Source organism: Letharia columbiana (genome assembly GCF_014066305.1).
Source record: "Letharia columbiana isolate WasteWater2 chromosome Unknown Sc0000075_s0, whole genome shotgun sequence".
NCBI classification, from domain to species: domain Eukaryota; kingdom Fungi; phylum Ascomycota; class Lecanoromycetes; order Lecanorales; family Parmeliaceae; genus Letharia; species Letharia columbiana.
The window spans coordinates 106,674-122,268 of NW_023501120.1; the positions used below are offsets into that span (position 1 = coordinate 106,674).

Genomic DNA, 15,595 nt, shown 5'->3' on the forward strand with positions numbered 1-15,595 from the left:
CACAGCTTGCGAAGCCACAAGGCCAAGCGCGATAGTTGGTCAACGGATGACGGAACGGCCAGTCGCAAGGCAGCAATTGAGTCAATTGACCACTGATGAGTCTCAGCTGACCTTAGTGCGAACTGGCATTTGATGGTGTCTACACCTGATAGAGCCTTAGAGCGTGCATAGGGCCATTGATGCCTATGACTCGAAGCTAGGCAAGTTTGGATCAACAGGCATCAATTACATACTTCTCATCCATACTTCTCATTTTCTATATCATCTCCCAATCGCGCACATCTCTTTCCTCTCTTCTCTTCATCTTCTAACATTTCTCAAACGCAAACATAACACACGGTGTTGGCCAAGGTAATAAATCCTGCTTCGCCCACCGATCCTTTCCTCTTCACCAACAACAACATCGGCCTCGAAACACGACCTCTCATATTTCAATCCTTCACGTCGTCATCAAGGATTGCGTGACATCATTCTGTGTTACCCGTGCTATCATTATCTCCAAACAACGTCGAGCGTCGTCTACTTAACCAGCCCATTGTCGCCGATTCTTAAGGTGTCTCCCCAATACACCAAGACCACGTACTACTACATCTCAACCCCACCATCATTCCCACCGATTTCACCAAAACCAACCCACCCTGAACCCACAATGGATTCCGCACCCCGCCAAGTAGGCTTCGCGCCCATCCCCGCCACCTACTCGCGTCTACCCCACGACGACGAGCTCTACGTCATGAAAACCTTCGCCCGCCACGCCTCTCACTGCTCCGCCTGCGCCCACCCCTACGAAGTCCACCGCAAAGGCGGCAGTCTCTGCTCCAAAGGCCACCAGCGAGCCCTCGACGTCGCCCAGTACGTCTTCAACAAAGCCGGCCAAACCTTCTCCGTCGTCGACCTCGAGGGCAACCGGCGCGTGCAGATGGAGATCCCGGTCGACTGCGCCGTCGTCCGCGAGCTGCTCAAGGCGATGGAACGCGGCCTCCGCCTGCGCCGGAGGGTCCCCGCCGCCAGCTACGACGAGACGTACCACGTCGCCCCAAGGGTGATGCAGCCGACCTTCGAGCACCGACGCCCGCAGGAGCCCCGCTACATCCGCAAGCCGATGCTCGAGACCGCCATGCCGCCTACACCGCGGCGCGAGAAGCACTCCCACTCCGGCCGCGGGAGCCTGTACGAGGCGGACATGAAGGAGCGGGAGCGGCGGAACCGGTCGCGAACCGCCAGGGGTGCGCCGCCCGTGCCGGCCAAAGACGATGACTATTACTACTGAAAGAAGTACGATTACGACATGAGATGCTATGAATGATCGATCATGATCGCACGATGATGATGAGTCCGACTTCCAACAAAGGGACACGCCAATAAACCGGACACACGCCGTATGGAACCACCCCAACGCAGACCTCGCCGGCGTACATTCTGCTCGGCTCGGGTGCCTCTGCTGCACCACAAACGACATTGACTATCTCCGGCCCTACGATTGCTTCAGGCGTGGTTGCACCGGGATGGAATTGCGCTTCTGGTTCATGTTTGGAGGCGGACAAGGGGAAGACAGACGGAAGAGGATTTTGTAAAGGAAGCAGATGGAGGAGCGCTGAGGCTGGCGATAAAGCCGATGATGATGTTGCGACCCGAAATAGCCTAGAATCAATAATATTGCCACGCACCAAATGTTCCAACTTTGCTGTACTTTATCCCGTTCGGGCCTGCTCCCTAAATACCTTACCCCGCACCTTGCGGCTTCGAAGAAGTTCCCCAATCAACATCCAAAGCAATCTAACCCACCTCAAATAGCCAGACCCCCTGAAAGGATCCATGACTCAGAGAGCAGAAGCCAAGCCCAAGACCACACCAAGACCAACCCGCAATCCAGACCTCGCCCATTTCCCACCCCCTCTCCACGGACCCTCCTCACATGGAACATAATATATGCCCCCCGGGACGAAAAGATCCCCGCCCGGCCACCCTCGCATTCCCCAGTCCCAGCTCCACCAAGGGCTAAAGTACCGTCCCATCTCTTCGACAACCCGCGCATGTGCCGGCGACGGCCTCCACCGGATGTGGTCCTCGACGCCGTGCAGGGCGATGCATTCCGCGTCGCCGGCGTTCGTCGCGTTGAAGACTGTCGGTTAGGTTATGGTCAGATGCCACGCAAACAAAGCCCAGAAAAAGGTAAAGCCGTCGGCCGGATAGGAGACAGGATCCGATTCGATTCGACTCGATTCGACTCACCCCAGCCGATGGCGCCTCCCAAACTTTTCCCGACCGTGATGACGGGATGCTCACGATCCACCACCTCGTCTCCTATTCGAGCCCTTCGCGTCCTCGCGGGCGCCGTTTCTCACCGTGAAGAACGCGACTTCCGTCACCGGAGCCGCGAGAGCGGGAGCGGCGGCGGAGGTCAAACTGGTATACACTTTGAGTGCGACTCAGCTGCACATTTGAAACCAGGAGCACAAAACCCGGAGGGAATGATGGGAGGGGGTCATTAACTTCGTAAGAAGGGCTGCAAACGCGGCTCCGATTGACAACGTCAACGGGCTTCTACTGAGCACTCAGACGTTGCTTGGGACTTCGAGTTCTTGTGAATGTTCCGCTCCTCTCAACTCGTGGGGTCTATGGGACGACGCTGAATGCATCCGTGAGTCGCCGTTATCGGGCATCTCGAATACGGTGTCTTCCCCGTTCAACTCATGCCTCGTTCTTTCGGCTTCTAGTTCATGCCTCCTCCGTTCTTCATCTTCCAACTCTGCTTTCTGATCCACGTAGAGTTGCGCGTCGGATGATTTTTCTGGATGCATCGCGTCGGCTGCCTGGCTTCGTTTGTTCCGGTATCTACGGATGATGATGAAGCAGAACAGAAGTATCATGATTCCGACGGTTGGTAATACAACAGAGAGGATGATGATTTGCGTAGGATGGCCACGGCTCCCTGGTGTTGAGCTCCCAGTCAAGTTTTCGGCTGAGTGTACTGCCGCTGAGCCTTCCGCTGGAGTTGCCGGAGAGGCTACTGTCGTTGAGACTGCTGCTCGAGCTCCCACGAACGTTGGAATGCGTTGTGACGGCGGTATTGAAGCAGTACAGCCTTCCAATCCTTCGGTGGCTAAAATGTCAGAGTATGCGTCATCCAGAAAAGAGGAGTAGCCATCTTGTTCAAGGCTGCTAAACACAGCATCTCCCGCCACGCCTGTTAACCCTGCTAGACTAGACGTAGGTAAGAAGCGGAAGAAATCTAATGAGGATGTGATATTGGCTATGTAGACGGTAATCAATGGGGTCGGTGAGATGGCATGTTCGACACAATTCCCTGATATTGATGATGATGTGGTGATAGAGTATGCCGTGATGGCAAGGTAGGCATTCAGGTATGGTGTCCTGTGGACTCTATGTATTAGCCACAAGGTAGCGTTGTCTTTCCGGAACCCTACCCTATCGCAGGATTGCCATAATCCCAAGAAGTACTATTCATGGTAATCAAATCTGCGTTGACATCGCAGCCTGTGCATATCGGTGCTGGCCTGGCTGCACTACAAGTGCTACAAGAAGCAGCTACGTGGAGTGAGTAACCGACAATTTTCACTTGACGCTAGTTGGCTCGTACATAGGCCAAGTACGAAGCAAAGGATAATCATTTTACTCAAATACAGATCCATGATGGGAAAAAGATGAAGGTCGAGTGCACAGTTGCAGGATTGGGCAAAAATCAAAAACAAGATTGATCTCTAGGGAAAAAGATTTACCTGAGCCATGACAGTTTGCACGAAGATGTAAGACGATGCTTCCTCAGGCGGCAACACAATGATCTTCCCTGCTTTTCTGTGGCGTACATCTAGGAAAAAGGAACCATTCGCTATCCTCAGATCATATCCGTCAACTCGCATGAAAGCTGCACTGCGCCACAATCTCGCCCGTCCGGGACGTCCGGACCTGCCTTCTTTGAGGTATAATCTACACTGACAATGCGAGGAGCTGAGCTTTTTCGTTCTCCGAGTCAGTTCAGCATTACATTGCATTGAGAGAGCAGCATAGATTCCGTCACACTTCGTAGCAAAGGCATACTGCGGCGCTACATCCGCCGGAATGTTCTTCTGTACCTTCATGAAAAGAGTTATAGGAAAGCATATGAGCTAGGAATGACGACTTGTGAATCAAGATTGTGAGCTGCGGTATGAGTTGGTGCAGGTCCACTGGTCTTTATGTATTAGCGTGTGCACAAGATGCTATAATCGTTTTGGGTTGACAAGACTACAGCATCATCTGTTAACGTGCTTAAACCTCTCATTAGGCCATCACCTCGGAGTTTGCTAGTATATTCTTTATTGGAAATGTTCTCGATCCTATACGCACTGTTTTGAACTTCCCAAGTCGAGATCCTCAAAAAGCGTTCGCGCTTCACAATTTCTAGATGTCTTGTTGACGGCCAAGATAGCCCAAACATTTCTTAATTGAGGGATTACAGATTCAGGGGCAGACTGTAAAGCGCGTAAAACTACGTATCATCAACATACTTAAGAATAGCTAATATCAAGCTATATGATTGTAGCATTGTAAAAGGTTGTATTATCGCAACAGTGGGACTATACTTTAGGTTAGTGGGTTCATTATAAGGCCATAGCGTTGGTGGTTGTTTAATCAACCGTAAAGACTATTATAATTTTAAAAGAAATGAAATTAAATAAAAAACAGTTATAGATGTGGTAGTATATGTACATTTTTTCTAAATGTATATTCGCTAGAATAGTCACTTGCTGAAACGGCTGAAAGATGCGAATATGTGGAATCACTAACCCCCAGTCCTACTGTGGCAAGGAGTCTCTACAAGTATGGTCATAGCAGTACCTATCACTGTTCGGCCCTTTGTTATTCCGTTGGGCAACCTGTCCTCGTAACACATACGCCTAAATAATGGGCAATCCCACCGTCCCGATAATCGCTCCTCGCCGTCATAAAAACATCCACACATCCCGCCTTTCGCAGTCCTCACCTCACCAACACCGCCACACCATCCCATTCTCCCATCGAACCCCACCGATACTCGAAAAAATAATGGCCGCATCGCCTCCCATCGCCACACGGCAAACAAAGCACGACGCTCTCGGTTTCGTGACCGAGTCGCTCCAAGCATTTCCATCGCACACTTTCCTCGTCCTTGTCTTCTTTTACCTGCTCGCGCTCGCCGCTACTTCATGGCTGATGGTACAGTGGTTGGCACCGAGGTCTTCCGATAAGGCGATCCCTCCGAAGCAATGCCCGTCGTGCGGGCGGGCGGATGTTGTAATGACTGGGAGCGACGACGCAAATTCTGGGAGCAAAGGGTGAGGGCAAGGGAGGGATGGAAGAAGCGGTAAGAATTGTGCAGCAACGGAAGCAGCGGTGGGGCGGTGTTGGCTTATCATCTCCAGTTCAGGCATGGTTGATGTCGTCGGCGCAAGGGGATTTCATATAAGTCACAGGGTACCACTGTTCTGAAACGCGCACATTGGGACAGCAATCATGTGTGTGGGGACTTGTGTGCGAGTGTCGATCACAAACGATGGTTCTATATATCCGAGATACATGCAAATGGCAAACAGTCTATCATTCTATACCCGGCAATGAGCGAACACTTCTCCACCTCCGAAACACTTTCCATCCCCGACCCTGCACATGAGTTGTTGAAACCCCCTTCCGCACTCTTCCATAGCTACTCAGTCACAACGCGATATACTTAGTTACACTTATTGGCACGGTTACTGAGGCAGACATCACCGCCTTGAGACGAGCTGCCGTAACCCTTGCAAGAGGCCGTCTTCCTTTTCTGGGCCGTGACTTCATCGTTGCATGTTGTCCACGTGGTTTTGAAGAAGCCGAACCTGACATTGTAGTCGGACCAGCTGATGCAACAGTTCGACCCGCCCTGGGACTGACACTGGCTGCGGGGTGCCTTGCCAACATTCAGACTAAAAGTACAAGTCGAGCCGCTCAGGCAGCCGAAGACCTTAGCGCAGGCACCCCATTTGACCGCGTGGCCTGCAACGACCTTGAAAGAGGAGCCGGCACGTTTTTCAAGGGCGGTGGCATTGCCAGCAATGGTGGCCAACAGGGAGTCGACGTCCGCGGTCATGTCTGGGTCGTTCGCATCGAATGGCTTCGCGTAGGCGGCCTCGGTCATGATCCTAGCCCTTTCCTCGTCGCTAGCGCCAGAAGCTGGGTTGAGGCTCGTGAGCCATGACTGGGTACTAGCGTTGTAACCGACGTAGTTGACGTCAACGTCGAACGGGCTCAAGTCGCCCTTGGCATGGGGGAAATGATCAGAGGCGGCAAGGGTGACGATGACGCTGCTAGCATTCACCGGTTGAGCAATACTGCTGTGGATCTGTGAGAGGCCGAGAAGAAGACTGGGAATGATGGCGGAGGAGAACATTGCTGATAGAATAGCTTGAATGGCTTCGGGAATGAACAAGGTAGTGATGAGTTTCTCGACGGAAATGGTGGATGCTTTCTGGTCTATGGCAAAACAGGTGGTCCATACGTGTTATTTATACCCTAGGGAAACCTCTCATCCTCATACTTCGCCGCAGGAACACGAGCCCCTATTCTGAAAGAAGAGCTTGAAACTCGTAACCATCATCGACCCACACATAAGATGTCTCTGTCAGCTTCCACCGTTCTCAATACCTCTACCCCGCCGCCGGTCTGAAACCAACGGCCTTCAACGTATCTCCTTGGATCGATCCCTAACAAGCATCAGCATCTAACGATCATTCCTTTGGGCTGTGCTGGACTGATCATGACACAAGCAAAGAGCACAGCTCAGCTCCCTTGCCTCGCTATCACATCAGCGCTAGCCCCTGATAGCCATGTCGCTCGGAAATTGCAACAGTAGAGGCTTCGACTTGGGTATGCAATCTCGCCTTCGGAATGCCAATGTGATCAGAACCCAGCTGACTGCTACCTGGCTAAGCCGCGGAAAAGTCTTGGAATGAAGTCATGGTGGAGCCCGACAGACTGGGGCAAACGCTCTCTCGCCGCTTGGGGCCGTGGCGGTAGGATGGGCCTTGTATTTCTTCGCAACCCTGTGTGAGAGACGGCAATAGCTGCGAACGGAGTAGTGGTGTATCAAGGAGGCTTGGTGGCCAAAATCAATGAAACTTCACGTAACATCGGTGGCAATGCATTGACGTAGCCACTGTACATCCTGAAAAGCACTCTGGTCCACCTGCAGGTTATTCAAACACGCCTCAACTGCAGAATCGAAGGTTCAACAGCCCGCAGAGACCTGTCATCTGAGCATGTCTCCAGCATACCTGCCTGTTTTGAATACTGGACCACAGGAACCTCAACCTTCATAGATTGCCACCTGACCACGTCCGCCCCTACATCTGCTGCAGTGTACCTCTTTGCGACGCACTGTGCCGAGCTGAGGGAGATCAGAAGGCCCGTGGTGTCATGCGGCATGACTGGGCGGCGTTTGCTTGTGGTGCGGTGATGCAGCCTTGTGGGTGACAGTAGAGCCTGCACACACCTGACAATCCTCTCGCCTCATGCATCTGGAACAGTTCATCGATACCTTCTGGAGAAAGTAACGCGATTGTTGGAAAGGATCATTCCTGCGATTCCGTCTGATCACGAATCAAAAAACCGTGATAGGTTCTTTGATTGGCAAGTTGTAAACGATTCGCAGATTTTGGAACATATACATATTAAGATGACTAAGCTTCGAGGACCGCATCCTCAGAATCGAGCGCTGTATGTGTACACGATTGACTGGGTGACAAAAGACGGTACTGGCATGGGATACCGGAGTTCGAGCGATTATGACGCCGCTCCGACGCAGAAGGTTGGTAAAAACCACAGGTGCTGCGAGGTTTGAGAGGGGGATGTAACCGTATCCTCCGTCATAGTGGGCACCCCCGCACAAGCGGAACGAATGACGAAACCTGTTCGGAAATATGTCTGAGTAGAGATCAGTCTTGGCCGCTTACATTGATGATGTTGTTAGGACCGTGCTAGACCAAGTCAATAGCGGTGTGTAACGAAGATACTATTGATAGGGAGGAACTATTCGCCACAGTGGGACTGGGGGTGAGTGGGTTACATAATATGCCCCTGTTTCAGGGCCTTGTCGGTACCTCTGCAAGGTGTAGGAGACAGGTGTCCAGTATGAGCTGTATAGCCATCTGTTTCACACCTGTCAATGGCTCTCCATGCGATGCCGGCTCTTTCAGAGCCACTATATACTTTTCGTCCTTTTATTCATCCACACCTGTATATAGCTACCATCTCATTCCAGGTCTATACCATCGGCGTGGGAGTTTTCTTGCGCTGGGGTACGAGAGATATATGCCTGTTCAGGCCTCTATCTAGGCCTGAAATTCAATCCCCGGCGTGAGACGGCCCAACCACTATCTACACTCTGATGCATGTGATGCGTGTTTCTCATGAATGGGACAACTAAAAGCTTGGAAACCGCCACTTTTGAACTTCGTACTTCCTTTCATCCCGTCCCCATCTCACGCCCACAGCTGAAGTCACTTCCCCCAGGGCATCTACCGTGGACTGGTCGGCCAGCTACGAGATCCACCTGTGGTGTATGCAATCCAACACAGTTGGACTCTGTCGGACAAAAGACGAAAGGGGAGGGTCTGGTTGTAATGCTGCAGAGTGTAATGGTTTCCGGTGGCAGCGGGAGTCTTCCCTGGCTTTTCACGTGTACTTTAGCCAGTTTTGTACCTAATTCGGACATGGTTGCGTGGCCGAGTGGGCAAAAACAGTCCCACTCTATTTTCTATGGCTAGAGGGGCGCCCCTCCGGCTTCGAAAACACACACACTTTGGGCTGGTCGCCGCTACTACTTTAGTTGCATCAGGGACCACACCTGCAATTGGTATCAGGCTTGTAGAGATGTTCAGAGCCCGAGTCCGCTTAGGGTTCGGTACCTATACAAGTCTTGATCATGGCTACATAGGTTGCGCACTTTGAGATCAGACGAAAGAAAAACAAATGCGGCCTCCAAAAGCATCCCTATGTAGGCTCGATCGAAAGGAGCGCAGTCAAAGTGCCTGAGATGGGTATGTTGTCCAGTCTCGAAGAGTCTCGCGCTTTCCAAGTTCACCGCAGGGCGTGTGCCTTGTAGGGAGCATGTCACACAACATCAATGCGGACAGTCGTTATTCGTCAGGGAGTAGGCAACATCGTGCGAATGTTTGGTTGTTGAAGACTGCGTTGGCACATGCACCCGATGTCATCGTTATCGAAGACACGACGTTCAGTCATGTGGATTGGAAGGAGAAGTTCTGTGGAGCTTGTCGATGATACCCCCCAACCCTCGAGGTTTTCGCTTTTGCTTTTTCAGTACCGTATCCGATGCATCTCCATATGGACCTCGATCCTCTCCAGCCGTCGCAGGTACCAGAAGACCGTAACGAAGCTGAACTCTGTTCAGCGCTACCCTGTTCTCAGTCCACCAACTTTCCGGCACCTTGCTGTTTCGACCAGCCAGTATGCCTTTTGCCTTGTCGTAAAGTTCTTTCGCTTCCCTAACCAGCCGCAATTGCTGCTCCAAGTCGCCACGTTTAGACTCTTCGGGGGTAATGAGAGCAAGATGGGTATCCCTATAGCGCCTCGCATCGTCTGGACGTCCCTGTAGTGCAATCGCCAACATGAGGTTGTAGTGAATCGGTCCTTCCATCGATTTATCTTCCTCCAACCTGTTGTCTTGCAATGCTTCGCAGAGCAACTCCTCTGCTCTGTGCGAGTCGCCAAGGCGTGAAAAAAGGAGAGCAAAGTCGTATAATGGACGGGAACCACGCCAGTGCCTTCTCATTGCAGTGCCGGCCAGCTCTATTATCTGGACAAAGAGATTTGCGATCGGTAGTCCTGGCGGTTCTTGGCGAGCATCTCCAGTCCCATGAAGCGATTCTATCACATCCAGTCCGTAGCGCAGAGTCGTGCCAAATACCTGTATCATTTGGCCTTCGAAGCGGAACCCTGACTCAACGGCTCCGGTAATTATTCTCTTCAAGATATCCGCCGCTTCTGGCGTCTCGCCTTTCTGGCTCAGCTCACTCAGAAGATTGTTACAACTTAGCCAAACAAATCGGTCTGTAATCAAGCGTATAGACAAGTGTTCTTTGAATACATCCCGATGGATTTGAAGTATGTCTCTTTCTTCGTCATGGCCTAAGATCACAGCTGGCTCGAACTCTGATCCTCGTCGCATACCGCTCAGAATCCCTGCTTTTAGGGCATAGATAGTCAAGAAAACCGTCTTGTGTGCCGTTCGCTGTTGCTCATCCATTGAAATGAGCAATTCGTTGTTCATTTCCTGAGCTTCTTGAAACTTTCCCTGCTCAAAAAGAAAAACGCTAAGGCTATAACGGTCTTCGAGACTAAGTTCAGTATCTTCTGGTAAGCCACGCCTCAAGACGATAAGCTCATTTGCAGTCTCTTCCCCTTCTTTATACTCACCGAGGCCCGCGCAAGCGCTACGCTTCACTTGCAGTACTTTCGCGCGTAATTCCAGATATTCTTCATCGCTCATAGCTTCATTATTTAACTTGGCAGAGTCTAATCTTTCCATAGCAAATTTCGACTCATTATATCCCTCTCGAAAGTGACTATCCGCAACTAGACATTTAATTTTTTCGACCCAGGCTTTGATGGTTAGCCAATGGTAAGGGCCGCAAATGTCTTGCGCTATCGCGACAGCTTGTGTAGCTAGTTGTACGCTGTCAAACGTCATACCGGAAACCCTCAGGAATACAGCACAGCGGTAATTTAGAAGAGCTAGAGCTTCACTCTTCAGATTATTTTCTGTGGCGAAGTTGACTTGTAGCAATGCGTGTGATTGCAAGTATGGCCACGATGCTAAGTACTCGCGGTACTCATGCATTTTCCGAAGTTTAGACAATATGACTGCGACACTGTCGCTCAAATAAGACCTCTTGTCTTCGGGAGACAGTCGATTTGAGATCCCCTCGTGGATGATAGGGTGAACAGAGTACTCGCTGCCGTCGTGATACGAAATTTCCTCTATCAGAGACAAATGAAGAAGATGCTTTATCGTGTCACGGAAAGACTGGTCGTCAAGTTCTGCGAGTACGGGCAGAGCGCGGATGAGAGATACTGGTATCTTCTGCCAATGGAAAAATCCGAAGTAATTGAGACAGCGAGCGGATAACTGGTGGTCGCGTTCAAGGTCTTCGAACGATATTTCGTAGGTCAATAGTATGGATTGGCCACTTGTCCTAAACCCCTCTGTCTCCACGTCCAACACAGGTTGCGCCATTAGCGATATTCTGTTTCGTTTGTCGCGATAAGCAGCGATGTACTCATGCACTGGACGCTGCTGGTCAGTGACGTTGGCGGCAGCTTGAGCTAAAGCTAGCGGCAGGTTGCCGAGTAATACCAACAGTTCGTCCACCATAGCTGAGGAGCTTTGGCTGGCAAGATGGGGCGGAATTGATTTCGTGAACAGATCACTGGCTTCGCTTGTGTCCATTGGTTCGACATGCAAGCCATCTTTGGCAGCAGCTACCGTACCACGGAATCGAGGGTCTCGTGTCGTGATGAGGACTCGACCTTCTTTAGGAACGTAGCTGTTGATCGCATTTCCCGCCGCAGTTTTCCCAACAAACAGATTGTAATCGTCGGCATTGTCCAGTACAAGAAGCCACGAACTTGGGTCTCTTTCCAGTCTAGCAGTGACGTTTCGTGCCAAGAGAGGACGATCTTGGCTCGTGCTCACATGGGTCTTTGAGGGCTCAAGCTGGTCCATTATTCGGGGGAAGTCATTGAGGAAATTGGCAACAGTGTCAGCTCGGACCCAAAAGACCGATAGTCTTGATCGCATGGACTGAGCAAATTGTAGGGCGATTTGAGTCTTCCTTTATGTCTGTCAGGGCCCTTCACCGTATCCTAGCCATTTGACTTACCCAATACCCCCAGGACCCCAGAGTACGAACTTCTGTTGACCGGCAACACTTTTATCGAAAAATCGATGAAGCTCTGCTGTGTACGTCACTCGGTCGACAAAGTGAAGGCAATGACGATACGGCAGAAGCGACGGCTTTTCTTCAACCTTCTTCTGCCCTGCAACTACGCTTAGCAACATCGCCGCAGACGCTACGCTATTAGGCTACACTAACAATTTTGATCAGGCCATACCAACGATTTTGCACATCGCTGAACTTCGTCACCGTTTTTCATCGTGCTAAGGTAACGAGTTGTCAAAGCATTCATCTTCTCTGTCTCTTTAAACTCATCCATTTGCAAATACTCCATACCTTGGGCGACACTGAAACGGAAGTACCGCTGAGAGTTGGCTAGTTTTTGACCGTGGGAAGATCTAGCAAATGCGTCGGCGGTGTCCTCGGAGTCGGTCATCATGGCGACGCAGCCTTTGAGGAATTTCGCAAGATTATTGGAAACTTCATTGATAAGGGGAGCGCCGGTTCCAAGGCTGAGCACACACCCGATGTGCTTACCCCTCCACTCATCCTCGAGTCCGAGTTGTTCGATGGCTACGTTGACAGGATTGTTGCGACGTAATCCTCCATCGCGCCAGATTTCTCCACCCGGCTCGAGTTTGACGGCTCCGAAGAACATGGGGGCTGCTGCCGTGGCGCTTGCCGCTTCCCAAATCGTGCATTTGTAGTTCTGGTGCGCCGCATGTTTCGATTCGTAATTCCGCAGAACGTCATGCGCGGCTGTTTTTGACCGAGTCACGCAAACAATACTGTATGGGTTAGCCTTCTTCGGGCCAAGTAGTGAACATCAAGGTTCTCACGTTTTACAGACTGGGTCTTCCTCTTTGAAATTTTCCTGAACATCCTTGTTTTGCTGCTCCAACACTGATTTGATAGCTGTTTGCATAGTATCGATGTCATAGAATGGCACTTTGAGCAATCCTTTGAAAAATCTTACGAACTGACCACCCAGCTGCCGTTTCCCAAAGATATCCGAGCTCAGGTCTTCGTATTTTCGTATGCACTCGTCAACAGACATGTGGAGCCTACCAAGCATGACGGCGATTAGACCCCCAGTCGATGTGCCCACAATAAGATCAAAGACCTCGCAAGGCTTGGGCTCATCAGCGAGATCGATACCCCCCTTCTCGGCCTCCACCCTCATGGCACGACAGATTCTTTGCAGTATGAGCAGTGCGGTGTAGCCTTTGACGCCGCCTCCATCAATAGATAGGATTCTCAGACTGTTTGCACCTGGGGGGGTCGCCATCTTTCGCACTCCGTTTGCAGGAGACTGGAACTTGCTAGGATAACTATCCCTTTATGTCTGAAGTGGGGTTCTGAAAAGGCGGAAATTAGGCAACCACAAGCCTTACTCCTTAGTCTAGGGTCTGGCCCATTATTGGAGGCCATGAACGCAGGCGAGTTTTCTGTTGGGCCGCGACGCGAGATGGCTGGTTCAGCTGCATAAACCTGCAGGTGCAAATGCAACGTCATCTCCGCGGTCATCGACGAAGATAAGCCCAAAGGAAGACGAGGCTGACGCTGGGCTCTGTTGAGCTGGACCATGATTGCGAGGAGCTCCTATCGCGCAAGCTATTTATTGTGGCTTGAAAAGTTGCCAGAGTGGCTGCACGAATGTTTCGCTCCAGCTTTGACTGGTACTTGAGTGACATTGTTCCAAGACTTAATGCCAAGCAATGCTGTAGGAAACGTGGGAATCACGCTAGAATCGGATTGGCCAAAGGCTTACAGTATCATGCCCTTCGATCTTCAATTCGCAACTTTAACCGTCCGACGTTCAGCCAAGAGTTTCCCTAAGAGATCGAAGGCCGATTAAGAGCTTTCTTGTCCCTTCAAATAGTGCATTGAAGGATACTCCTCCTTGTAATGCTTCATCACATATTTCAAAGTTTGAGAGGTGCACATGGGGATAGCGGCTGGATCACTCTTGTCTGCTGACATCAGGGTAGAAACACCTGAAGGTGCGAAAACCAAACGAAGGCAAGGATCTGGGCGTCTGATGGTTTTTTATGTGAATTATCAGTGCTAGCTTCTTGAACCGCTTTCCCACAGCCCATCGCGGCATCATGCATGTTCCGAAGTGGATCGTGAAGCAGATCTGACATGTTTGTTGCAACCCTGGCTCGTATCTTTGTCCAAGCTGACTAGAGGTGTTGCTTCGGCTCTCGTCAATTTATTTCCTCAAGGTTCCCACCAGTGGTAAGGTAATCTCAGTGCTGGTCTCACCTCTCTACGCCTCTCGCCACGCCTCCATCTTTCACCCATCGCTGTTCACAGACCGTTCCTTGATATCCACCGCCACCCTATCACCTACTTCACAGACCCCCAGAACTTTCCCAACAACCCTCCCCGTAATCCTCTCCATCGACGTCACCGCATCAACGTGATCATGTTTCAAATCTTGCTCGACTTCGACCTCATAGACCTTTCTACCCACCAGATCCTCCTCACCGCGAAAGAGCCGCGAAAAGAAGCCACGGGAAGAGAAGATTTTGGGAAAGTCTAAGCCGACCCAGCCTCGCTGAGGTGTCAGCAGGAACAATTCAAACGTGCCGAAACTTGTTGAAGGGTCGTGGATGTCTAGAGGACTGACGATGTGCTTGAGGCAAAAGGGCAGGGTGTGGTACTTTGGTGTGTCGGTTCCATAACGATATAAGCATAAGCGTAGCTGCCACGCACATTTGTAGATGGCGGCGGAGATTTTAGGTAATTTTGAGCGCAGGATCAGGAGGGGTTGGAGGACAGTGATTGCGAATAGGGTTTCCCAGGTGGGTATGGGTTCATTCTTGGCAAGACCAATGACGATGTAGAGCCAGATGCTAATATTCAGATTCATGGCAAGCCAGGACGCTCTTAGCTGGCCTGTGCTTGTGCCGGTGGGCCAGCTGATGTCTGTTGAAGGCATCGAAGATGTCGAAGCCGGAGATGATAAGGCCGTAAGCTGATCCTCCATGGTGACACTCAAAAGTATCAGCTTTTGCGAGAGCAATAGTACTAAGGACGAATGCTCACCCTACTCGATGAAATTTGTATTGTGTGCTCGATGACTTAAATGAGGACTTCTGCTAAACTTGGCGAGAACAATAAAGAATGCGAGAAGAACAAATGGGGAGGTTTGGGTTTAAATGTGGTTGGTGGGAGTGTATTTCACCTTGAAAATGACGCTATCAGGAGTATCTTCTCTGGTCTGCTTCCCCGCGACTCATTGACGTCTTGGCTTGCAGTCGCGGATTCTTACCTACTCGGCGTCATCAGATGGCGCTTTGAATGACACGAAGTTCTTAGATCATACCCGAAAGGGCTCATTCCTCGGTCTCTGAAGCTCCTTCGGGTACATGAACTGGGCCGTATAGGACAGCTGGCTGTGTTAAGTAGTAGCTTGAACACCCCACAAGGAAAGCACCATAATCAACGGTTGTACCCACGACTACGCCGATACGTCCTGTGACATACAAAGCACATGTGATCCATGACACCTTGGCTCCCTCACAATTTTTCACGTGATGGCTCTATCAGAGGCTTGAGGACTAATGACCTAGCCGTCACGAACGTTCAGTATCACCGTAACCCACAGGACCTGAGCAATCGGCATACATCCCGACCCATCTCTCTCATTCCCATTC

General features: G+C 51.0%; 6 protein-coding genes across 6 annotated transcripts; 1 reads left to right on the forward strand and 5 right to left on the reverse strand.

Moving 5' to 3' along the window:
• Positions 1 to 649: 649 nt before the first annotated feature.
• Positions 650 to 1,270, forward strand: HO173_012198 (uncharacterized protein; the record flags this gene model as incomplete). The annotated part of the gene is made up of 1 exon (XM_037314070.1): positions 650 to 1,270. One exon carries the CDS (start codon positions 650 to 652, stop codon positions 1,268 to 1,270), a length of 621 nt encoding a protein of 206 aa, XP_037159050.1.
• A 1,285-nt stretch (positions 1,271 to 2,555) lies between these two features.
• Positions 2,556 to 3,469, reverse strand: HO173_012199 (uncharacterized protein; the record flags this gene model as incomplete). Its single annotated transcript, XM_037314071.1, has 2 exons — positions 2,556 to 3,375; positions 3,429 to 3,469. The coding sequence occupies 2 exons, from the start codon at positions 3,467 to 3,469 to the stop codon at positions 2,556 to 2,558; spliced, it is 861 nt and encodes a 286-aa protein (XP_037159051.1).
• Positions 3,470 to 5,707: 2,238 nt separating this feature from the next.
• On the reverse strand, positions 5,708 to 6,403 carry HO173_012200 (uncharacterized protein; the record flags this gene model as incomplete). The annotated part of the gene is made up of 1 exon (XM_037314072.1): positions 5,708 to 6,403. One exon carries the CDS (start codon positions 6,401 to 6,403, stop codon positions 5,708 to 5,710), a length of 696 nt encoding a protein of 231 aa, XP_037159052.1.
• A 729-nt stretch (positions 6,404 to 7,132) lies between these two features.
• HO173_012201 (uncharacterized protein) lies at positions 7,133 to 7,437 on the reverse strand (the record flags this gene model as incomplete). The annotated part of the gene is made up of 2 exons (XM_037314073.1): positions 7,133 to 7,224; positions 7,287 to 7,437. The coding sequence occupies 2 exons, from the start codon at positions 7,435 to 7,437 to the stop codon at positions 7,133 to 7,135; spliced, it is 243 nt and encodes an 80-aa protein (XP_037159053.1).
• A 1,810-nt stretch (positions 7,438 to 9,247) lies between these two features.
• Positions 9,248 to 13,218, reverse strand: HO173_012202 (uncharacterized protein; the record flags this gene model as incomplete). The annotated part of the gene is made up of 4 exons (XM_037314074.1): positions 9,248 to 11,867; positions 11,916 to 12,072; positions 12,129 to 12,718; positions 12,770 to 13,218. 4 exons carry the CDS (start codon positions 13,216 to 13,218, stop codon positions 9,248 to 9,250), a joined length of 3,816 nt encoding a protein of 1,271 aa, XP_037159054.1.
• Positions 13,219 to 14,229: 1,011 nt separating this feature from the next.
• Positions 14,230 to 14,925, reverse strand: HO173_012203 (uncharacterized protein; the record flags this gene model as incomplete). Its single annotated transcript, XM_037314075.1, has 1 exon — positions 14,230 to 14,925. One exon carries the CDS (start codon positions 14,923 to 14,925, stop codon positions 14,230 to 14,232), a length of 696 nt encoding a protein of 231 aa, XP_037159055.1.
• Positions 14,926 to 15,595: the final 670 nt, after the last annotated feature.